At 35.9% G+C, this 26,296-nt stretch overlaps 1 protein-coding gene across 1 annotated transcript in view; it reads left to right on the forward strand.

Moving 5' to 3' along the window:
• Positions 1–2,462: 2,462 nt before the first annotated feature.
• The window catches only part of LOC138333830 (acetylcholine receptor subunit alpha-1-A-like), a 71,863-nt gene continuing 48,029 nt past the window's right edge, over positions 2,463–26,296 (forward strand). Inside the window, exon 1 of the mRNA XM_069282444.1 lies at positions 2,463–2,837. Coding sequence (XP_069138545.1) covers positions 2,655–2,837 — 183 coding nt within the window. The 5' untranslated portion in view covers positions 2,463–2,654. The remainder of the gene's footprint in view (positions 2,838–26,296) is intronic.

Raw genomic sequence — 26,296 nt, forward strand, 5'->3', positions numbered from 1 at the left:
CATTTGACTGGTGAAGTTTTCATCCTAACCAAAATGGTGTTATCTTTCTGATAGTACGGGTCATCATTCTGTTTTCATGCTGTTAGCATCCGTGTATCTGTGTCGGCGGATAAATTACCCTGGTAGGAGCTTTTCAGTAGAAAGTAACGGTGGGGATCTCTAACAATACAGCATGGATTCAGAATAAAATCACTGCATAAAATTGACGATTTCAAGTCGAATAATTCGAATCGTTAACTTCACCTTGAATCGCACACTGATAAATGTAAAACACGTTGTTTATACACTAAGACGTCTTATCAGACTAATTTCTAACGATTGTTTATGAAACACATTGTTTATAAAACACAATGTTTGGAGAGTACACATTTATAAAACACATTGTTAAAAGAGTGCGCATATTGTAAGACATATTGTTTAAAGAAATAAGACACATTGTTTAAACAGTACATATCTCATAAAACATATTGTTTACAAAGTACACATATTAAAAGACACATTTTTAAAAGAATGCATATCTTATAAGACACATTGTTTAAAGAATGCACATCTTTTAAGACACATTGTTTTCAGGAAACATATCATGTAAGACAAATTAGTTTGATAAAACCACATCTTCTAAGTAAAAAAATTGTGTAAACAGTTCACATCTTTTAAGACACATTGTTTAAAGAGTATGCATTTTGTAAGACACATTGTTTAAAGAAATAAGACACATCGTTTACAGAGCACATATCTAAACATACACACATTGTTTAAAGAGTACGCATCTTGTGAGACATATTGTCTAAAGAAATAAGACATATTGTTTAAAGAACGCATATCTTGTAAGACACATTTTTTACAGAGTACACATCGTGTTAGACACATTAGTTAGAAATACCACATCTTGTAAGTAAAAAAACATTGTGTAAAGAGTTCACATCTCATTAGACACTTTGTTCTAATAGTACAAATCTAATAACAAACTTTGTTTAAAAAGTACATATATTTATAGACAGATTGTTCACAGTATAAACATCTTATAAAACACATTGTTTAAAGAATACACATCAGTATAAACATCTTATAAAACACATTGTTTAAAAAATACACATCTTATAAGACACATTGTTTAAAGAGTGCTTATCTTGTTAGACACATTGTTTAAATAGAATACGTCTGAGAAGACACACGTTTTAAAAAGTGCACATATTACAAGACACATTTTTGACATAGTTAACATCTTATATGTTGATACAGTTACACATCTTATACGACACATCGTGTAAAGTGTGTATCTCTTGTAAGACACATAGTTTAGAAATTATACATCTTGTAAGTGAAAAATACTGTATAAAGAGTTCACATCTCATAAGACACATTGTTTACAGAGTACACATCTCATAAGACACATTGTTTACAGAGTACACATCTCATAAGACACATTGTTTACAGAGTACACATCTCATAAGACACATTGTTTACAGAGTACACATCTCATAAGACACATTGTTTACAGAGTACACATCTCATAAGACACATTGTTTACAGAGTACACGTATCTTATAAGACATAAGACACATTGTTTATACAGTTTACTAGAGTACACATCTCATAAGTCACATGTTTACAGAGTACACATCTCATAAAACACATTGTTTACAGAGTACGTATCTTATAAGACACATTGTTTATACAGTTACTCATCTCATAAGACACATTGTTTACAGAGTACACATCTTATAAGACACATTGTTTATACAGTTACTCATCTTATAAGACACATTGTTTATACAGTTACTCATCTCATAAGACACATTAGTTGATAAATTTGATTGTGTACACGAAAGACATATTTATTGGAGAATGCTTCGTCGTTCAACGATCATAGATGTAAGTAAACGGTCAGGCCGTGGTTCGAACCTTTAACAGGTTACTCAGCGGTGATCGACCCAGTCTTAACCCTCAAAACTCGTCACAAACATCAGGGTAGGGATTTTTGTCATATAACTATTGCTAAAGAGTCTCGAGCACGCGACTTCACTGAAGAGTCATGTTTTACCGAACTAACTGTTATAGGTATAATATAGGTCTTCAGCGCGCGACACACCGGCTCTGTGTGTACATATGTTGGCGAAGTGTTGGTTACTATGAAGGTGTTCAGTGTGATGAGATAGGGAATGTGCTGAGCATTACGACAGCGTTAACGTGAGGCACAGAATAACTTAATACACCGCTCGATTCGTTGAAAAATCGATAACAAATCGTAGATTCATCGTAGTTTCCATCAACGCGTTCGAATTTTTGGAAGTTTCTTGATATGGCGGCCTTAACTGCTTGGTATTAAAGAGATGAGCTGATTGGCCTCTAAGACACGAGGAACACACGCGCTAACCAGTGGCCACGTGCTGAGACCTCTTATGAAAACCACTATTAAAACTAGCAGCTGTCGATCAAATGTTAGTAACGAGTATCACAGTTAGAACCACCGTTACACAATACCAGTGTTTATCTATCGGAATGTAGACATCAGTAAATGGGATTTATACATAGAACGGATTCATCGCTGTGAAATACCTCGCGGTGTGTGATAATATGATGGAAGTAACGTGGAATGTCGCGGCGATGGATTAACAAACGTAATTAGGAATGAATACATCTTTACCTGGAAAATGCCTCTATTGGCCTTTTTGGTGATCTTTCTCGGAATCGAAATTCTTGCGCTTCCAACGGATGAGCAAAGACTTTTGGAAACTATTTTATACGACTATAACCAAGCGTCTAGGCCTGTGTTTAACGCCGCCGAGACTGTTGTCGTAAAGTTTGGAATTACACTTACCCAGATTTCAGATATGGTAAGTAAATATTGTTTTTAAAAAGCATTCTTTATTTTATCTTATTGTAGTTTCATCCAAAAAGGCTAGTGTCCCTAGGCTGCCGGATGAACATCGACTATTGCAGAATATCCTTGCCCACTACGACACCGCGGCCAGACCGGTGTATAACGCATCTCATAATGTCACAGTGCAGTTTGGTTACACTCTTACCCAAATAGCGGATATGGTGAGTCCTCTTGTCTTCACCCTGACAGGTGAGGTACTGTCGTATTTATAACTGGCAGACGACTGACAGACTGATTGTTAATTTTAAATGTTTAGCCTTACGACTTACAAGTAAATGTATACAATATACATATCAGTAATGCAAGTGATGGAAATATTACTAATTATTTGCTAATCATTAACTAAAAATGGTTACCAAGTGTTGTTATATCATTTCTCTGTTGCAACAGTAAAATATATTCAAAATGACTAGATTTAAATCGATACATTGACGAACTACATACACCAAAAACGGTTACCATTCGCAATTACATCAATACTCTGTCTGCACAGTAAAATATATTCAAAATTATTACATTTAAATCGATACATGCATGAACTACATAAAATAAAATCGGTAACCATTGGCAATTACATCACTACTCTGTTGCAACAGTAAAATATATTCAAAATGATTACATTTAAATCGATACATTGATGAACTACATATATACTAAAATGATTGCCATTGACAACTATATGATGACTGTTGCAGCAGTAAAATATCTTCAAAATGACTACATTTAACATCGATACATTGATGAACTGCATACACTAAAATGATTGCCATTGATAATTATATGATGACTGTTGCAGCAGTAAAATATCTTCAAAATGACTACATTTACATCGATACATTGATGAACTGCATACACTAAAATGATTGCCAGTGACAATTATATGATGACTGTTGCAGAAGTAAAATATCTTCAAAATGACTACATTTACATCGATACATTGATGAACTACATACGATAAAAACGGTTACCATTGACAATTATGACTGTTGCAGCAGTAAAATATCTTCAAAAGGACTACATTTACATCGATACATTGATGAACACACATCTATAACCAATACTACAAAAATACCACACTATTAAAATAACATTCACACAATCATAAGAAATCATAAACAACATTAAGTATGGCGATGGTGCTTACCAATATATATATATATACATAGCACTTACTGCGTCTGTGTTATGTATAATGGGGTCAGTCTTCTAGAACACTTACTTGAAAGATTTTCCGTATTAGCACATAACGAATTCATAACGGAAAATCATTTACATTTTTTATATTCCTGTATATTGACAAGAAGTCGGTTAGACAAATAATATATCTTTCTGGATAACTATATCGATTATACATGTGTGATGGGGAACTCGATTCCTAAAGACAAAATGCTACAAATGTCTAAGCTTGTTTACGTTTGTCACTAACACATGCAGCATGTATACATGTATTCATAGTGATTTATCGACGTGTAACTGATCCACAATCGATCTGTCTTTTCACTTCAACAGTTTAAGGTTGGTTACTATGAAGTCATAGTTAACTAAACAATGGTGGCATAATCCGAGTGATTACGTAATTACTAGAATTACGCCATATGACGTAAGGTATGTTTTTGTCTTGTGGACTTATTGGTCATAACTTATAATTGTATTTTTTATGGATAGCCTCCCCTGTTTGCAATGTCTTGGGAGGCTGCGGTATATTCGTAGTTGGTCTCTTTAAGATAGCGGAAGTTTTTTTAAACAGAGTTTGAGTTATCAGTCTGTTTCTATTGCTATTACTTTGGAGTGCTTGCATTCACTGTTTTATTGAAGCACGTGACAGCCCATAAGCCTTTAGATTATCAATAGAAAATGCATTCGGATTTACGAGCTTTGGTATTTTTAGTGTCTAATTGACGATAATGGCAAAATAAATAACCAAAAGTCCACTCTCACTACGAGTCTTTCCATCAACTCCTCTACCAGACAGCTATAAGTAAAACATAACCTAAAGTCCCACTTACTCCCTCCCTTCCACTTCTCTAGGTACCGCTGGTCGGTTTTTTTTCTCCGGGTACTCCGGCTTTCTTCCACGAACAAACCAGACACGTCCTTACACGACCCAGGCTGGTAATAGGACGTTAGCTAATAAGTCCCAAACCCACTCCTCTACCAGATGACCATAGACCACAGTCCATCCCCTACTCTTTCCCATCCCCCACTCCTCTACAAGACGGCTGTAACTAAAACATAAAACTTTGAAAGTGACAAGTGAGATTTTGGAACGCTTGGTAAAGCTTTCCTAGAATATCGCCCCGCCTGAAATCTCTTCACACGGTAGCCAGTACTTCAGACCCGAACAGTCCTACTGTCAGTCTGATTTTAACTCTAATGATACTGCCAGCCTCGCTTTAATCTCATTTACACTTTTACACTGTCGTTCTATTTCTGATTTATGCGCAGTTTAAACTCCATAAGAGGAATGAAAGAACTGTATTCAGTGTACTTCAAGAATTTTAATCATCAAAGTACGTCCTTTGAGAAATATGTCTTGTTCAATTGAGATAAAACTGGCATCCATATGACAGACTTAAATCGGTCATTATACATTCGCTAATGAAATTGAATTTGAATAAAATATTTGGTTGTATTCAAAACAAATCGTTAAAAAATTTCGAAACTTGTAACGCGAATAATAGCAAATTGTAATATACAGAAACACTATTCACACGAATAAACAATGATACAAATAATAACACATGATTTTGTGTGCCATGCGAAGTAATTTGTTTATATAGAGCTATCGGTATATCGACGTGTTAAGTAAGTTATGTTATAAGAGTCGGCTTTGTACTCTGTTAAGAACATATATTTATATATTGATAGATTTTACTTTTGGTTTAAACACCAATCTGTGAAATTTCTTGGTCAAAGTCGCCCTCCCCCTAAAAATAGAGGTTTTATAGTCCAAACCATGTCCATAGAAACTTCAACATCCTGATTGTACTTTAGTATGAAACCTGCCGAAGGTTGCATTTGTCAGGCAAGCTATGTGGTCGATACATTCTCTGCATTATTTTGACGGGAGTTCCATACGATTTGACAAACTCTGCTTGTTGTTTTAACATTTTGCCGATATCTGACATGAGCATATAATACCATTACATAATGCCTAGCCAGTAGGGAATGTAACTGACTGACTGTCGACTGTGTTCCTCGCCATTTTCTAAAAACTCACATCCATCAGAAAATAAAATGATGGATTGGTAGTTCGAGCGCTGGGTACATTTTTGTCTGATATGAATTATATCAGTGAAATGTTGCCTTTATTACGATTTTACTGAACAAGATTTGTTCTCCTGTCTATGATGTCACAAAGATTGTGATTGGTTGTTATTTAAAATACACGTGACACGTTAACAAGTTTAACCAATTAGATTGTAGCTCCTATTCAATAGGATTCGTCACACGCTATCGATGTAGGCGGAAAAGGCTTTCAATGATAGAAGATGAAACCTATAAACTATAGAAGCAGGTCTCGGCACGGAATACTCGTCTATTTTAGGCGAACTGACGTTAATTATCTTGTTGTAAACGAGTTCCCGAGGGGAAGATTGAAACTGAAAATGTCCATGAAGTGTACTAGTAAATCAGACCAGCGTTATCTACTAAATTGATTTATGACCAATAAAGAAGACATTTACACTTCTGCTTTCAAAGCCATGTCTTTAACTTCACATCTTCACATCTCTTTTGTTACGTCTATTGTAACGGTTCTCTCTCTACTTCTCTCAATGTTACATCTATTGTAACGGTTCTCTCTCTACTTCTCTCAATGTTACATCTATTGTAACGGTTCTCTCTCTACTTCTCTCATGTTACATCTATTGTAACGGTTCTCTCTCTACTTCTCTCAATGTTACATCTATTGTAACGGTTCTCTCTCTACTTCTCTCAATGTTACATCTATTGTAACGGTTCTCTCTCTACTTCTCTCAATGTTACATCTATTGTAACGGTTCTCTCTCTACTTCTCTCAATGTTACATCTATTGTAACGGTTCTCTCTCTACTTCTCTCATGTTACATCTATTGTAACGGTTCTCTCTCTACTTCTCTCAATGTTACATCTATTTAACGGTTCTCTCTCTACTTCTCTCAATGTTACATCTATTGTAACGGTTCTCTCTCTACTTCTCTCTCAATGTTACATCTATTGTAACGGTTCTCTCTCTACTTCTCTCAATGTTACATCTATTGTAACGGTTCTCTCTCTACTTCTCTCAATGTTACATCTATTGTAACGGTTCTCTCTCTCTACTTCTCTCAATGTTACATCTATTGTAACGGTTCTCTCTCTACTTCTCTCAATGTTACATCTATTGTAACGGTTCTCTCTCTACTTCTCTCAATGTTACATCTATTGTAACGGTTCTCTCTCTACTTCTCTCAGTGTTACATCTATTGTAACGGTTCTCTCTCTACTTCTCTCAATGTTACATCTATTGTAACGGTTCTCTCTCTACTTCTCTCAATGTTACATCTATTGTAACGGTTCTCTCTCTACTTCTCTCAATGTTACATCTATTGTAACGGTTCTCTCTCTACTTCTCTCAATGTTACATCTATTGTAACGGTTCTCTCTCTACTTCTCTCAATGTTACATCTATTGTAACGGTTCTCTCTCTACTTCTCTCAATGTTACATCTATTGTAACGGTTCTCTCTCTACTTCTCTCAATGTTACATCTATTGTAACGGTTCTCTCTCTTCTCTCAATGTTACATATTTAATTCTTCTCTCTATGTTACATCTATTGTAACGGTTCTCTCTCTACTTCTCTCAATGTTACATCTATTGTAACGGTTCTCTCTCTACTTCTCTCAATGTTACATGTATTGTAACGGTTCTCTCTCTACTTCTCTCAATGTTACATCTATTTTAACGGTTCTCTCTCTACTTCTCTCAATGTTACATCTATTGTAACGGTTCTCTCTCTACTTCTCTCATGTTACATCTATTGTAACGGTTCTCTCTCTACTTCTCTCATGTTACATCTATTGTAACGGTTCTCTCTCTACTTCTCTCTATGTTACATCTATTGTAACGGTTCTCTCTCTACTTCTCTCAATGTTACATCTATTGTAACGGTTCTCTCTCTACTTCTCTCAATGTTACATCTATTGTAACGGTTCTCTCTCTACTTCTCTCAATGTTACATCTATTGTAACGGTTCTCTCTCTCTACTTCTCTCTATGTTACATCTATTGTAACGGTTCTCTCTCTACTTCTCTCAATGTTACATCTATTGTAACGGTTCTCTCTCTCTACTTCTCTCAATGTTACATCTATTGTAACGGTTCTCTCTCTACTTCTCTCAATGTTACATCTATTGTAACGGTTCTCTCTCTACTTCTCTCAATGTTACATCTATTGTAACGGTTCTCTCTCTACTTCTCTCAATGTTACATCTATTGTAACGGTTCTCTCTCTACTTCTCTCAATGTTACATCTATTGTAACGGTTCTCTCTCTACTTCTCTCAATGTTACATCTATTGTAACGGTTCTCTCTCTCTACTTCTCTCAATGTTACATCTATTGTAACGGTTCTCTCTCTACTTCTCTCAATGTTACATCTATTGTAACGGTTCTCTCTCTACTTCTCTCAATGTTACATCTATTGTAACGGTTCTCTCTCTACTTCTCTCAATGTTACATCTATTGTAACGGTTCTCTCTCTACTTCTCTCAATGTTACATCTATTGTAACGGTTCTCTCTCTACTTCTCTCAATGTTACATCTATTGTAACGGTTCTCTCTCTACTTCTCTCAATGTTACATCTATTGTAACGGTTCTCTCTCTACTTCTCTCAATGTTACATCTATTGTAACGGTTCTCTCTCTACTTCTCTCAATGTTACATCTATTGTAACGGTTCTCTCTCTACTTCTCTCAATGTTACATCTATTGTAACGGTTCTCTCTCTACTCTCTCTCAATGTTACATCTATTGTAACGGTTCTCTCTCTACTTCTCTCAATGTTACATCTATTGTAACGGTTCTCTCTCTACTTCTCTCAATGTTACATCTATTGTAACGGTTCTCTCTCTACTTCTCTCAATGTTACATCTATTGTAACGGTTCTCTCTCTACTTCTCTCAATGTTACATCTATTGTAACGGTTCTCTCTCTACTTCTCTCAATGTTACATCTATTGTAACGGTTCTCTCTCTACTTCTCTCAATGTTACATCTATTGTAACGGTTCTCTCTCTACTTCTCTCAATGTTACATCTATTGTAACGGTTTCTCTCTCTACTTCTCTCAATGTTACATCTATTGTAACGGTTCTCTCTCTACTTCTCTCAATGTTACATCTATTGTAACGGTTCTCTCTCTACTTCTCTCAATGTTACATCTATTGTAACGGTTCTCTCTCTACTTCTCTCAATGTTACATCTATTGTAACGGTTCTCTCTCTACTTCTCTCAATGTTACATCTATTGTAACGGTTCTCTCTCTACTTCTCTCAATGTTACATCTATTGTAACGGTTCTCTCTCTACTTCTCTCAATGTTACATCTATTGTAACGGTTCTCTCTCTACTTCTCTCAATGTTACATCTATTGTAACGGTTCTCTCTCTACTTCTCTCAATGTTACATCTATTGTAACGGTTCTCTCTCTACTTCTCTCAATGTTACATCTATTGTAACGGTTCTCTCTCTACTTCTCTCAATGTTACATCTATTGTAACGGTTCTCTCTCTACTTCTCTCAGTGTTACATCTATTGTAACGGTTCTCTCTCTACTTCTCTCAATGTTACATCTATTGTAACGGTTCTCTCTCTACTTCTCTCAATGTTACATCTATTGTAACGGTTCTCTCTCTACTTCTCTCAATGTTACATCTATTGTAACGGTTCTCTCTCTACTTCTCTCAATGTTACATCTATTGTAACGGTTCTCTCTCTACTTCTCTCAATGTTACATCTATTGTAACGGTTCTCTCTCTACTTCTCTCAATGTTACATCTATTGTAACGGTTTCTCTCTCTCTACTTCTCTCAATGTTACATCTATTGTAACGGTTCTCTCTCTACTTCTCTCAATGTTACATCTATTGTAACGGTTCTCTCTCTACTTCTCTCAATGTTACATCTATTGTAACGGTTCTCTCTCTACTTCTCTCAATGTTACATCTATTGTAACGGTTCTCTCTCTACTCTTCTCTCAATGTTACATCTATTGTAACGGTTCTCTCTCTCTACTTCTCTCAATGTTACATCTATTGTAACGGTTCTCTCTCTACTTCTCTCAATGTTACATCTATTGTAACGGTTCTCTCTCTACTTCTCTCAATGTTACATCTATTGTAACGGTTTCTCTCTCTACTTCTCTCAATGTTACATCTATTGTAACGGTTCTCTCTCTACTTCTCTCAATGTTACATCTATTAACGTTCTCTCTACTTCTCTCATGTTAATTTTTAACGGTTCTCTCTCTACTTCTCTCAATGTTACATCTATTGTAACGGTTCTCTCTCTACTTCTCTCAATGTTACATCTATTGTAACGGTTCTCTCTCTACTTCTCTCAATGTTACATCTATTGTAACGGTTCTCTCTCTACTTCTCTCAATGTTACATCTATTTGTAACGGTTCTCTCTCTACTTCTCTCAATGTTACATCTATTGTAACGGTTCTCTCTCTACTTCTCTATGTTACATTATTGTAACGGTTCTCTCTCTACTTCTCTCAATGTTACATCTATTGTAACGGTTCTCTCTCTACTTCTCTCATCAATGTTACATCTATTGTAACGGTTCTCTCTCTACTTCTCTCAATGTTACATCTATTGTAACGGTTCTCTCTCTACTTCTCTCAATGTTACATCTATTGTAACGGTTCTCTCTCTACTTCTCTCAATGTTACATCTATTATAACGGTTCTCTCTCTACTTCTCTCAGTGTTACATCTATTATAACGGTTCTCTCTCTATACTTCTCTCAGTGTTACATCTATTGTAACGGTTCTCTCTCTACTTCTCTCAATGTTACATCTATTGTAACGGTTCTCTCTCTACTTCTCTCAATGTTACATCTATTGTAACGGTTCTCTCTCTACTTCTCTCAATGTTACATCTATTGTAACGGTTCTCTCTCTACTCTCATCTACTCTCAATGTTTACATCTATTGTAACGGTTCTCTCTCTACTTCTCTCAATGTTACATCTATTGTAACGGTTCTCTCTCTACTTCTCTCAATGTTACATCTATTGTAACGGTTCTCTCTCTACTTCTCTCAATGTTACATCTATTGTAACGGTTCTCTCTCTACTTCTCTCAATGTTACATCTATTGTAACGGTTCTCTCTCTACTTCTCTCAATGTTACATCTATTGTAACGGTTCTCTCTCTACTTCTCTCAATGTTACATCTATTGTAACGGTTCTCTCTCTACTTCTCTCAATGTTACATCTATTGTAACGGTTCTCTCTCTACTTCTCTCAATGTTACATCTATTGTAACGGTTCTCTCTCTACTTCTCTCAATGTTACATCTATTGTAACGGTTCTCTCTCTACTTCTCTCTATGTTACATCTATTGTAACGGTTCTCTCTCTATACTTCTCTCAATGTTACATCTATTGTAACGGTTCTCTCTCTACTTCTCTCAATGTTACATCTATTGTAACGGTTCTCTCTCTACTTCTCTCAATGTTACATCTATTGTAACGGTTCTCTCTCTACTTCTCTCAATGTTACATCTATTGTAACGGTTCTCTCTCTACTTCTCTCAATGTTACATCTATTGTAACGGTTCTCTCTCTACTTCTCTCAATGTTACATCTATTGTAACGGTTCTCTCTCTACTTCTCTCAATGTTACATCTATTGTAACGGTTCTCTCTCTACTTCTCTCAATGTTACATCTATTGTAACGGTTCTCTCTCTACTTCTCTCTATGTTACATCTATTGTAACGGTTCTCTCTCTACTTCTCTCAATGTTACATCTATTGTAACGGTTCTCTCTCTACTTCTCTCAATGTTACATCTATTGTAACGGTTCTCTCTCTACTTCTCTCAATGTTACATCTATTGTAACGGTTCTCTCTCTACTTCTCTCTATGTTACATCTATTGTAACGGTTTCTCTCTCTACTTCTCTCTATGTTACATCTATTGTAACGGTTCTCTCTCTACTTCTCTCAATGTTACATCTATTGTAACGGTTCTCTCTACTTCTCTCAATGTTACATCTATTGTAACGGTTCTCTCTCTACTTCTCTCAATGTTACATCTATTGTAACGGTTCTCTCTCTACTTCTCTCTATGTTACATCTATTGTAACGGTTCTCTCTCTACTTCTCTCAATGTTACATCTATTGTAACGGTTCTCTCTCTACTTCTCTCAATGTTACATCTATTGTAACGGTTCTCTCTCTACTTCTCTCTATGTTACATCTATTGTAACGGTTCTCTCTCTACTTCCTCTCATGTTACATCTATTGTAACGGTTCTCTCTCTACTTCTCTATATGTTACATCTATTGTAACGGTTCTCTCTCTACTTCTCTCAATGTTACATCTATTGTAACGGTTCTCTCTCTACTTCTCTCAATGTTACATCTATTGTAACGGTTCTCTCTCTACTTCTCTCAATGTTACATCTATTGTAACGGTTCTCTCTCTACTTCTCTCAAGTGTTACATCTATTGTAACGGTTCTCTCTCTACTTCTCTCAATGTTACATCTATTGTAACGGTTCTCTCCCTACTTCTCTCTCAATGTTACATCTATTGTAACGGTTCTCTCTCTACTTCTCTCAATGTTACATCTATTGTAACGGTTCTCTCTCTACTTCTCTCAATGTTACATCTATTGTAACGGTTCTCTCTCTACTTCTCTCAATGTTACATCTATTGTAACGGTTCTCTCTCTACTTCTCTCAATGTTACATCTATTGTAACGGTTCTCTCTCTACTTCTCTCAATGTTACATCTATTGTAACGGTTCTCTCTCTACTTCTCTCTATGTTACATCTATTGTAACGGTTCTCTCTCTACTTCTCTCAATGTTACATCTATTGTAACGGTTCTCTCTCTACTTCTCTCTCTACTTTCTCTATGTTTACATCTATTGTAACGGTTCTCTCTCTACTTCTCTCTATGTTACATCTATTGTAACGGTTCTCTCTCTACTTCTCTCTATGTTACATCTATTGTAACGGTTCTCTCTCTACTTCTCTCAATGTTACATCTATTGTAACGGTTCTCTCCTACTTCTCTCAATCAGATTTCTCTTGATTTCTTTTAACTAGCCCACTCTCGATTTCTCTCAACTATCTCTCTTCTGACATCTGTCAACAAAATCACTCCCGACTTCTCTTAACAAACTCACTACCAACTTCTCTTTTAGAATAAACTCACTTCTGACTTTTTCAACTAGTGTACTCCCGACTTCTCTCAACTAGCTCGCTCCCGACTACTTTCAACTAGCTTGCTCCCGACTTCTTTCAACTAGCTCACTCCCGACTTCTCTTAATTAGCTCACTCCGGACTTATTTAATCTAGCTCACTCCCGATAACTAGCTCACTTCCATTTTTTCAAGTAGCCCACTCTCGATTCCTCTCAATTAGTTCACTCAGGACTCCTTTCAACTAGTTCACTCCCGCTTTCTTTCAACTAGCTAATTCTCAACTTTTCTCAACTAGCTCTCTCCCAACTGCTCTCTCCCAACTTCTCTTCCCAACTTCTCTTAACCTTAGTAACAGGTAGCTCACTACCGACTTCTCTCAATGCAATACACCAGATGATATTCAAAACAAGAACTATGCCATTTGTTTGAAACTCATATCTATCTGTCAATTCGTCAATGCACAAAATACATCGTTGCAATGACGACACAAAACGGATTGCCCATGATCTATAAAAGTCGTCCTCAGAAAGCCGTTTGTTTCTGTCCCTGATTAGCCTCCCGCCGTGCCTTTGCATCATGTATAAGGATGTGACTGAGCACGACGCTGTATCTACCATCCCCAAACACAGCGTGGTTTCTACTGATAGATTAAGGGTCTTGGTGACCCCGATGTTTCATTGATTAATCTCGGTGTCAACAGCGCTTTGTAGCCTTAAGATCGCTGAGTGTGATTTTTGTTTTCAGATTACCTAGGCTATTGGTGTAATCGACAGTTAGTATAACCGTCAGACCAAGTAGGGAAATTAGTGTTGATCCAACATAATCAGATGTTTGCTAGCTGAATAGATATTAAAGGACGCTTCGTTATCACTAAAAAAAACTATCGCCATGCGTAAGGATTATATGTTATTAGATAAATTAATGTATTGTTTATGAATCGATCCGATATTTGGTTGGAAAGGTTGTCGAATTGTAGTGAAAATAATTATTTGCATGGACCAGACGAAATTTCTAAACTAGCTTAGCATGGAAACTGTATAGGACGTCGGTAAATCTGTGTTAAGCCTTGAACTGGAAATTTGATTTCGATATACTTACGTCTGCATGTATCTAGCGACGTGTCTCACCAAGTCTATATTACATACGACCCCTGTCTAAATGACATACTTGGCGACAGGTTTTATAATTAAAGGCCCTTTACACCACCCCATTGGCTGTCTTTTCGTCTGGAATGGCTACGTCAGAGTGATTCCTTGCGCGACTTGTCAGCGAGGAGCGCGAGGGTGCTCGTCTGCTCGACGTTTGGCGGCTGTCGGGTCCGGACAGAGCAACATATAGGATATCACCATCTACTATCTTCAACACTTAGCCGACATTTTGATTAAATCAGTTTTTGTTTTATCGGGTTATCTTACTGTAGTTTCAGCTACATTTTGTATCATGAACGACTAAAATACAACTCTGGATTTTGTCGAAACATAAAAACACACTTCTGTTTTATCGATAGAAGAATGGGTAAACGCATTTCTGTTTTGTCGGTAGAAGTATGGATGAAACACACTTCTGCGTTTTCCCGCAGAAGTATAGATGAAACGAACGTCTAGGTTTGTCCGTAGAAGTATGGATAAAACGAACATCTAGGTTAGTCCAGAGAAGTAGTCATAATATGTTAATTTCACACCCTTGATTTGTAGGTACATGTAAAAGCATGGACATCAACAAAGCTCTAGGTTTGTCGGTATATGCCAAAATGAAACATTCCCCTTACTTTGTGTGTGAAAACACGGATAAAACATTCTTTTGGCTTTGTGGTAGAAAGCACACCTTAAACTTTCCCCTGAAAACACAGGTAAACAGATAAAGCACTATATTCCCCTGGCTTTATGGGTGAAAACACAGATATAAATTTACCCTGACTTTGTGGTTGAAAACACGGAAAGAACATTCCCCTACCTTTCTGGGTGAAAGCATAGATATAACTTCCCCTGACTTTGTGGTTGAAAACACGGAAAGAACATTCCCCTACCTTTCTGGGTGAAAGCATAGATATAACTTCCCCTGACTTTGTGGTTGAAAACACGGAAAGAACATTCCCCTACCTTTCTGGGTGAAAGCATAGATATAACTTCCCCTGACTTTGTGGTTGAAAACACGGAAAGAACATTCCCCTACCTTTCTGGGTGAAAGCAAAGATATAACTTCCCCTGACTTTGTGGTTGAAAACACGGAAAGAACATTCCCCTACCTTTCTGGGTGAAAGCATAGATATATAACTTCCCCTGACTTTGTGGTTGAAAACACGGAAAGAACATTCCCCTACCTTTCTGGGTGAAAGCATAGATATAACTTCCCCTGACTTTGTGGTTGAAAATACGGAAAGAACATTCCCCTACCTTTCTGGTTGAAAGCATAGATATAATCTTCCCCTGACTTTGTGGTTGAAAACACGGAAAGAACATTCCCCTACCTTTCTGGGTGAAAGCATAGATATAACTTCCCCTGACTTTGTGGTTGAAAACACGGAAAGAACATTCCCCTACCTTTCTGGGTGAAAGCATAGATATAACTTCCCCTGACTTTGTGGTTGAAAACACGGAAAGAACATTCCCCTACCTTTCTGGGTGAAAGCATAGATTTAACTTCCCTTGACTTTGTGGTTGAAAACACGGAAAGAACATTCCCCTACCTTTCAGGGTGAAAGCAAAGATATAACTTCCCCTGACTTTGTGGTTGAAAACACGGAAAGAACATTCCCCTACCTTTCTGGGTGAAAGCATAGATATAACTTCCCCTGACTTTGTGGTTGAAAACACGGAAAGAACATTCCCCTACCTTTCTGGGTGAAAGCATAGATATAACTTCCCCTGACTTTGTGGTTGAAAACACGGAAAGAACATTCCCCTACCTTTCTGGGTGAAAGCATAGATATAACTTCCCCTGACTTTGTGGTTGAAAACACGGAAAGAACATTCCCCTACCTTTCTGGGTGAAAGCATAGATATAACTTCCCCTGAATTTGAGGTTGAAAACACGGAAAGAACATTTAGCTCCTGTGATTGCTATAAGCTCACAGTGTATCAGTGTTGCGGTAGGTACATTCCATATCAATGTTATCTAATTTGGACGGCATGTTTAGACGTTTTCTGTTCACCACCATTTTGATGTACATGAATTTTTTTATACTGCATATATCTATATAAAATTTTGATGTACATGAATTTTTTTATACTGCATATATCTATATAAAACGACGTATGATTTCTACAATTGGTACCTCCTACCAATTCTCCAATTTTATCATTTCTATGGACTTGACTCAAGAAATGAAGGCATAATTACTGATTTGGTCCTTAAGACATTGTTGATATGTTCCTTCAAAGTTTACCAAATCAATTTCCTTTGAACACATTATTTTTTTTTTCAAAATAAATTGGCCTGTTTCATGTCTTTTGTCATGTACTTAGTCCTTTGTAAATGTTACTCAGCGTCGAGTTTCCATATTTTGTTTGAAGCCCTTTGTCATATGTTCAGTTCTTTGTAGTATTTACTCAGTGTTAAAATTGCCATAACTAAATATGGGGAACCTCTTTGTATCGTAGAGAGATGACAGAGGGTGCCTATCTGATTGGCATTATACAGTCCCGTCAAGTACATGTCAAAACACAGAAATACCACAATGGAACCAAGGATTTCCGGGCACAAACACAAGTGGAAACAAAGATTAAGCCATGCTATGCAGTGGTAAAAGGCGATATATCAACCGATTGGTTTTATATCGTGAACAATGAAACTGTTGACTGATGTGCCAAATATAGGTTTTATGTCATATGTAAATTGGATATTCCTCTGACGTTAACTTGTATGTTGCACTGCAGATAACCATGTTTTAGGTGTACATCATTTAGAACTTGCTGACACGCACCATGGCGTGCCGGATACAGTCGTCTCTAGTTTTGGAGTGTTTAAGAAGCGGTTAGGAATATATTTGATTTTTTTTAAAATTTATTTTAGTATGGGGAAGTCACATGATCAAAAGGTACAGTACACGGAAATATACATGCGGACTGTAGATAGGGAAGTGTGTTATAATCAACGTTTTACTACACTGATTGTGTTGCGGTTATCACACCTTTCCGAGATACAGCATTATATATTCCCGAAAACAATTCCTTATGTAGTTTTTTTCAGCCAACCTCGATGATGTGGATACACTGACAATACTTGTAAGGTTCTGTATCCACGTCTGTATCTAAGTTGACTGAAAAACTACATAAGGTGTAAATTATATGCTATTCAAAACATCAAATTTGTTTTCTGGGCCCATGGTATTTAAAGGTAATTTGAAACTTTCATTATTTAAGTCTTCAAAAATCAAATACTTAAGTAGAAATATTTTTTAGTTGTTACCTGCAAATCATGAGTTTGTAAATTCAAGTTTTGAAAAAAAACTGATGAATAGAAAAAAGTAGGTCACGGTAACTTAGTTTATTTGTTATATTTTAGTGTTTAAAACTGTATGCAGCAAACTTTTATTTTTCAATCCTTTGAAAGTTTAAATTTGATGTTTACCACTACCTATGGATCTTGACATGACCTAGTTAGTGACATGACCTAGTTAGTGACATGACCTACTAAGTGACATGACCTACTTAGTGACATGACCTACTTAGTGACATGACCTACTTAGTGACATGACCTACTTAGTGACATGACCTGCTTAGTATGGTTACATCCTAGGGTCACATGGGCTAGGTGACGGATATGAATTTGTAAGTAGGATATTCCACATACTAGTACGATGTAGAATATTCCACAGTGTGCATTATGCATTCCACCTTGAAGGTGTTTGAAATGGGTTTATACTACTGACTAGGATGTTACAGTCTAGACAGTCATTTATAATTTTATACATCAAGACGCATTCATTGTATTCAACCCTGTGGGTGAAATGCAACCATTTCAAGTTGACAAATAGTTGTTCATTTGGAACACAAACATCTGCATATAAAATAATTTGTATTGCCCCTTTCAGGATTCGTTCAAGATTTTTTAAACAAAGGTCCATAAACATGTATGGTTTGGGCCCTTTTGACCCCCACATTTGTCAAATCCAGAACTGTTATTTAGTATCTAAATTGTTGGATTTGTCATATTTAGTACATCTCTAATTTAATTGAAAGATATTTCTCTAATTTTGCAGTTTAAGTTTCCATGGTACCCACTCGAAATATGCATTAAATATGAAATTATGGAAATTTTGACAATTTTGGTAATTTTCTGCCTAGTTTTTATTTTAGAAACGATAGAGCGCATCCTTGAACAAACTTTAAATTTCTCCTCTTATTGGACTTGCATACATATTTTCAGTAAATATGAAGTTTGATCAAGGATGCGCTCAATAGCTTCAAAGACAAAAACATGGCAAAAAATAGCCAAAATTGTCCAAATTGCCACATTTTCATTATTTATGCGTACTTTAGATGCTTACCATGGTAACTACAGCTGCGACGATACATTAAATATTTAAAATACAACAAATTAATCACTAAATAACCGGTTTGAAATTTTCATGGATTTTGCCCAAACCATTCAAAGTCCTTTCTGTGAACTGTGTCCCCAAATGGTGGAACGAAATCAATATGTGATAAAATAAAACAGTTATGGTACAATGTAAGTGATTGTAGCCGACATTGGTAGGTATTTTTATGCAGAGCTGATACAGTTTTTTTTTCTTCAAAACATCACGCGCTTGTATATCCAAAAACCTTTCTTTCTTGACATTTTATAATTTGATAATTTACATGTGATATACGTAACTCCTCAGCAAGTCTGTTTTTCCAATGCTTGCAACCAATTAACATGGTCTTAGTTTTTCAGTGTTTATTACAGTTTTCTTATCATTACACCAGCTATGTAGATCATTTAAGTCATTTTGTAGACATGTTCCAATGATATTTTAAGTGTTTGTCTGCTTTTTCCTAAACTGAAATTCACAAACTCATGATTTACAAGCAAAAACAGCAAACAATTTAATTTCTTCACCAATATCTCATTTGTTGGGACTTGAAAATGAAATCGGATGTTCTGAATAGCATACAATCAACAGCTGGTTGTTAGGTAACACTGTTATGCTGAGGACCGTTCCACGGCCCAAATTGATAACCCTTCCACGCGCCCTACCCACACTGTACTTGGCATTTTTCTCCTTTTTATTTAGGAATGAAAAAATGCCTATTGACAAAACTTTAAAGTATTTAAGAATTAACTTGAATAGATTTTTTATGTTATGGATATATTACACAAAAATCTGAGTGTACTCTAAATAAACGGTTTATGATGAGAGTACACCTAGATTTTTGTGTGATATCTCCATAACATAGAAAATCTATTCAAATTTATCCTTATATATGTAATTCAATTTAATAAAGATAATCTCTTCAATATTCAAATTCATTTTTGGACTCTTTTGTCTATGAAATCATTACGCCGTCATGCCAGCCAATCAGAAGCAACGTTACAAATGGTATTTTTTTCTTTATGGACTGATAAAGTAAATTTTTAAGCTAATGAAAATGCTCGTAACAAGCAAAATTGAATTTTGAATTAATAAGATAAGCTCGATAACGTAGTGTACTTTGACAACATTATATTATACATAGGTATAGAGTTTTTATATAATCAACGACGGAACTGAAAAGGTAAATGTAATATCACAGGCGTTTGGCTCTTAAGACATTTTTCTCTCTGTGTATATAATATAAACACTGTATTACATATATAAAATAAAGAAAAAATATATAGAACCAAACACCTGTGGTAACATTAACCTTATTCCACAGAGAGAAAGTAAAGGAGGTATTTTCAATGATTCAACTAAGGAAGTTCTGTTTGTATTGTTGTTTGATCTTCGTGACTTCTTGACTAGACAAGGACTAATTTGAAAAAGGATATCCAAGTATTTTGGAAAGTATTTGATGTTTGATTACATTGGACTTCTTTTCGGAGCGAGTCTTATTTTCCCTCGGGTTTAAGCAGCTTCCTGTATATTTTCCGGAAGCAATTAAAAGTGTGTTATCTCCAGGCCTAACATGTTATTCTGCATGATTACGGAAAGATTGCCTTTAAACCCACGGATACACAGCTGTAGTTATCAATGATAAATCTGTTGTCCACGAAACACGTTCTGGTCTCAGAAACAAGTCTCCTGGCTGTCACATTAAGGTCAAGCAATGGTAACCAACGGCCGGCTTAATTCAGCTGGTCTTGACGCTTCAACCACACTGGAGCCATTATAGTATCCCAACTACACAGAGAGACAGACCTATCTATATCCTGATTCATAACACCCGTCTGGTGTCACAGACTACCAAACACTGACATCAGAACACCCACGAACACCCGTCTGGTGTCACGGATATCAAAACACACCCCGAACACACGTCTTGTGTCAAAGACATCCAAACACACCCCTAACACCAGTCTGGTGTCACAGACATCCAAACACACCTCGTACACCAGTCTGGGTTGCACAGACATCTGAACACACCTAGAACACCAGCCTGGTGTCACAAAGATCCAAACAAACCTCGAACACCCGTCTAGTGTCACAGACATCCAAACACATCCCTAACACCCGTCTGATGTCACAGACATCGAAACACACCTCGAACACCAGTCTGGTGTCACAGACATCTAAACACACCTCGAACACCCGTCTGGTGTCACAGACATCCGAACACACCTCGTACACTAGTCTGGTGTCATAGACATCTAAACACACCTCGAACACCCGTCTGGTGTCACAGACATCCAAACACACCTCAAACACCAGTCTGGTGACACAGACATCCAAACACACCTCGAACACCAGTCTGGTGTCACAGACATCCAAACACACCTCGTACACTAGTCTGGTGTCACAGACATCTAAACACACCTGGAACACCCGTCTGGTGTCACAGACATCCAAACACACCTCGAACACCCGTCTGGTGTCACAGACATCCAAACACACCCTATTGCACATGGCCGTGTTAGAAGGATGTTTGATTTCTTACAGTAGTAGCTGTCTTGTTGTGTCGATTATGGAAACGATCTTTCAGCACATGATAATTAACACATTGATGTACTTGATAGGCGTTCTGTGTTACTTCGGCTGTTACATTTATATCAGATGAGTAGTATACCATTCACTGACACCTGATCCTAAACGATTGATAAGATTTTCTCAGCGAAAGTGTGGTACATGTAATGGTTTATCACACCCTAGTTTGAAACTCTATACAAGATCATATCATGCCAAGCGTAAGTGATGATTATAATGTTCCAGAGATTGGTGGCTATACTATAAATGTATCATTACGGAGATAATATGTAGATATTTCTCAGTATTGTGTTTAAACTCAAATAGTTAAACTTCGCTAAAACTATAATGCAATTATTTACATGAACACAAAATGTAAATGTGACAGTAAATATCTAATATTGTCCATTTTTTGTCCGCGTTTAACCTCAAATCGCAACGCTATTTAAGAATATCACATTGTTTTCACCTAATATGTAATGCAATTATTTACATGAATACAACATGTAAATGTGTGAGTAAATATTTCATGGTGTAAATATTTTTTTATTTTGTTTGAATTCAAATCGTTACGATATTTAAGAATATCAAATTGTTTTCAATAAATATATAATGCAATTATTTACAACAACACAAAATGTAGATGTGTCGATAAATATTTCACATTGTACTTATTTGTTGATCAAGTTTAAACTCAAATCACTACGTTATTTAAGACTATCACATATTGTTTTCACTAAAAATATAATACTTTTATATGTAAATGTGTCAGTAAATATTTCATAATCTACATTATTGTTAATAACACTTTATCACCTTATAGATATATTTAAACACACCTAAAAATGATTTATGTATGTATAATTCGTCCGTCGTCCGTCGTGCGTCGTGCGTCGTATGTCCATAAACAATTTACTTTTTCGACTTCTTCTCCAAAACTGCTGAAACAATTTCAATGAAAATTCAATTTCAATGAAAATTTGCACAAACCTTCTAAGGCATCAGGCCAATCAAAATTGTGAATTATATGGTCCCCACCCCCCAGGGGGCTGTGGGAGGGGCCAAAAGGGGTAAAATTGAGTAATATTTCAAAAATCTTCTCTACTCACAGATGTGGTAGAATCAAATACTCTTCATAGATAGAAAGGTTTTAAGGTTCTTTACAAAAATTGTGAATTATATGACCCTAGGGTCTCTAGTTTACCCCTGGGGAGGAGGTTAAGTTTACTATAGTTTATATAGGGAAAACACATTTTTGAGCATTTTTTGGTCACTTGTAATAGGAAATGAGTCAAATGTTGTCAGAATTATTAGTATGAAATGGCCATTAAATCCTATTAATAAATTTTCTATGACTGACCCAGAGGGCCTTTGGGGCGGGGTCAAAAAGGGTTAAATAGGCTAAAACTTCAAAAATCTTCTTCTGAAATTCTGGAAATGGTAGAATCAAATACTTTTCATAGATAGAAAGGTCTTATGGTCCTTTACAAAACTGTGAATACTATGACCCTGGAGTCTCACGTTTCCCCCTGGGGAGAGGGTCAAGTTTACTATAGTTTATATAGGGAAAACACATTTATGAGCATTCTTTTGCTCAATTTTCATTAGAAACGAGTCAAACTTGGTTAGAATTATTAGTCTGAGATATCATTTTAACATCATACATGTATCCATATTGGTCCAGGCCGACCCCCTGGGGGCAGAGGGGCGGTGCCAAAAAAGGTCAAATAGGCTCAAACTTCAAAAATATTCTTCTAAAATTCTGGAAATGGTAGAATCAAATACACTTTATAGATGAAAAGGTCTTAAAGTGTGTTTTATAAAAATTGTGAATTATATGACCCTGGAATCTCATGTTTGTTTATAAAAATTGTGAATTATATGACCCTGGAATCTCATGTTTCCCCTTGGGGAGGGGGGTCAAGTTTAATATAGTTTTATAGGAAAAACACATTAATGAGCTTTTTTTGCTCAATTTTCATAGGAAATGAGTCAAACTTGGTTAGAATTATTAGCCTAAGATAGCATTTTAATATCATATCCTTATTGGTCCTGGCCGACCCCCTGGGGGTAGAGGGTCGGGGCTAAAAAAGGTTCAAATAGGCTAAAACTTCAAAAGTCTTCTAAAATTCTGGAAATAGTATAATCAAATAATTATAGATGGAAAGGTCCTAAGGTGTTTTATAAAAATTGTGAATTATATGACCCTGGGGTCTCATGTTTCCCCTTGGGGAGGGGGTCAAGTTTACTATAGTTTATATAGGAAAAATACATTAATGAGCATTTTTTGCTCAATTTTCACAAGAAATTAGTCAAACTTGGTTAGAATTATTAGCCTACGAAATAGCATTTTAACATCCATATCAGTCCTCGATGACCTCCTGGGGGACCAGAGGGGCAGGACCAAACAGTGTCAGAATGATTAAAATTTCAAAAAATACTTCTAAGTTCACATGTTTGATCGAAGCAAATACTCTTCATAATCTAAAAAGTCAAATTTATAAATCATTGACCAACTTCAAGGCCCAGCATTTAATATTTATATGTCTTTAATTTGTTTCATTATTTGTTTCATTATGTATTCTAACTCAGGTGACCGTTAAGGCACATGGGCCTCTTGTTGATATTGCAGAGATTATCTTCAGTAAATTGAATAATAAGGATTAATTTGAATATTTTTTATTATGGAGATATAACACAAAAATCTGAGTGTACTCTCATCATAAACCGCTTCACGGTTTATTTAGAGTACACTCAGATTTTTGTGTTATATCTCCATAACATAAAAAAAAATCTATTCAAGTTATTCCTTAAATAGTAATGTGTCAGTAAATAGTTCATAATGTAAACATTGTTGATAACACTTTATTACCTCAAAGTTATATTTAAACACACCTTAAATTGATTTATGTAGGTAAAGTAATGTGTCAGTAAATAGTTCGTAATCTACACATTGTTGATAATATTTTATCACCTTAGTTATGTTGAATTACACGTAAAAGTGATATATAAAAGTATAGAAAATATCTCTGGTTTAAGCAGTGGCTAATACCTTATCGTGACATGTAAGGCCTTGAATAGATGTGAAATTATCACAACCTGTTCAAGTGTAGCTATCTTGGTCTTCGACCTGTTGCAAGAAATAGATGTGTGATCAATATTGGCTATAACAGGCAAAAACTTCATGAAAGATTGATGATGAATTACGTATATATATACACGTAACGTGTTGATTGTACAAGTTAGTGACCTTACGTGTGTTTAATTATCTGGGTTTTTGTCTTAAGTGAATTTTTGTGTGTGTTTCGTAAAATGTTTTTGTCCTAAGTGAGTTTGATGTGTTTGATAATGTGTTGTTGGTCTATGGTGAGTTTGGTGTGTTTGATAATGTGTTTTTGGTCTATGGTGAGTTTGGTGTTTGATAATGTGTTTTTGGTCTATGGTGAGTTTGGTGTTTGATAAATTTTTTTTGTCTATGGTGAGTTTGGTGTTTGATAATGTGTTTTTGGTCTTAGGTATGAACAGTTTGGTGTTTGATAATGTGTTTTTTGGTCTATGGTGAGTTTGGTGTTTGATAATGTTTTTTGGTCTATGGTGAGTTTGGTGTTTGATAATGTGTTTTTGGTCTTAGGTATGAACAGTTTTCGTGTTTGATAATGTATTTTTGGTCTATGGTGAGTTTGGTGTTTGATAATGTGTTTTGGTCTATAGTGAGTTTGGTGATTTGATGATATTTTTTTGTCTTAGGTATATGAACAGTTTGGTGTTTGATAATGTGTTTTTTGGTCTATGGTGAGTTTGGTGTTTGATAATGTTTTTTTGGTCTATGGTGAGTTTGGTGTTTGATAATGTGTTTTGGTCTATGTGGTGGTGTTTGGTGTTTGATAATAGTTGTTGGTCTATGGTGAGTTTGGTGTGTTTGATAATGTGTTTTTGGTCTATGGTGAGTTTGGTGTTTGATAATTTTTTTTGTCTATGGTGAGTTTGGTGTTTGATAATGTGTTTTTGGTCTATGGTGAGTTTGGTGTTTGATAATGTGTTTTGGTCTATGGTGAGTTTGGTGTTTGATAATGTGTTTTTGGTCTTAGGTATGAACAGTTTGGTGTTTGATAATGTGTTTTTGGTATATGAACAGTTTGGTGTTTGATAATGTGTTTTTTGGTCTATGGTGAGTTTGGTGTTTGATAATGTTTTTTTGGTCTATGGTGAGTTTGGTGTTTGATAATGTGTTTTGGTCTATGGTGAGTTTGGTGTTTGATAATAAGTTTTTGGTCTATGGTGAGTTTGGTGTGTTTGATAATGTGTTTTTGGTCTATGGTGAGTTTGGTGTTTGATAATGTGTTTTTGGTCTATGGTGAGTTTGGTGTTTGATAATGTGTTTTTGGTCTATGGTGAGTTTGGTGTTTGATAATGTGTTTTTGGTCTATGGTGAGTTTGGTGTTTGATAATGTGTTTTTGGTCTATGGTGAGTTTGGTGTTTGATAATGTGTTTTTGGTCTATGGTGAGTTTGGTGTTTGATAATGTGTTTTTGGTCTATGGTGAGTTTGGTGTTTGATAATGTGTTTTTGGTCTATGGTGAGTTTGGTGTTTGATAATGTGTTTTTGGTCTATGGTGAGTTTGGTGTTTGATAATGTGTTTTGGTCTATGGTGAGTTTGGTGTTTTAATGATATCTTTTGGTCTTAGGTATGAACAGTTTGGTGTTTGATAATGTGTATTTGGTCAATGGTGAGTTTGGTTTGGAGTCAGGGTTTCAACATTCAGATAGGGTTTCCCCATAAGACAGGTTTTCCTCATTTGCCCATATGACATGGTTTCCTCATTTAGACAGGGTTTCCCCATTAATACAGAGTTTAGCAATTTTTACAAGGGTTCCCCCATTAGTCAGGGTTTCTTCATTAAGACAGGGTTTCCCCATCAAGACAGGGTTTCC

This window comes from Argopecten irradians, chromosome 10 (genome assembly GCF_041381155.1).
Source record: "Argopecten irradians isolate NY chromosome 10, Ai_NY, whole genome shotgun sequence".
Classification (NCBI taxonomy): domain Eukaryota; kingdom Metazoa; phylum Mollusca; class Bivalvia; order Pectinida; family Pectinidae; genus Argopecten; species Argopecten irradians.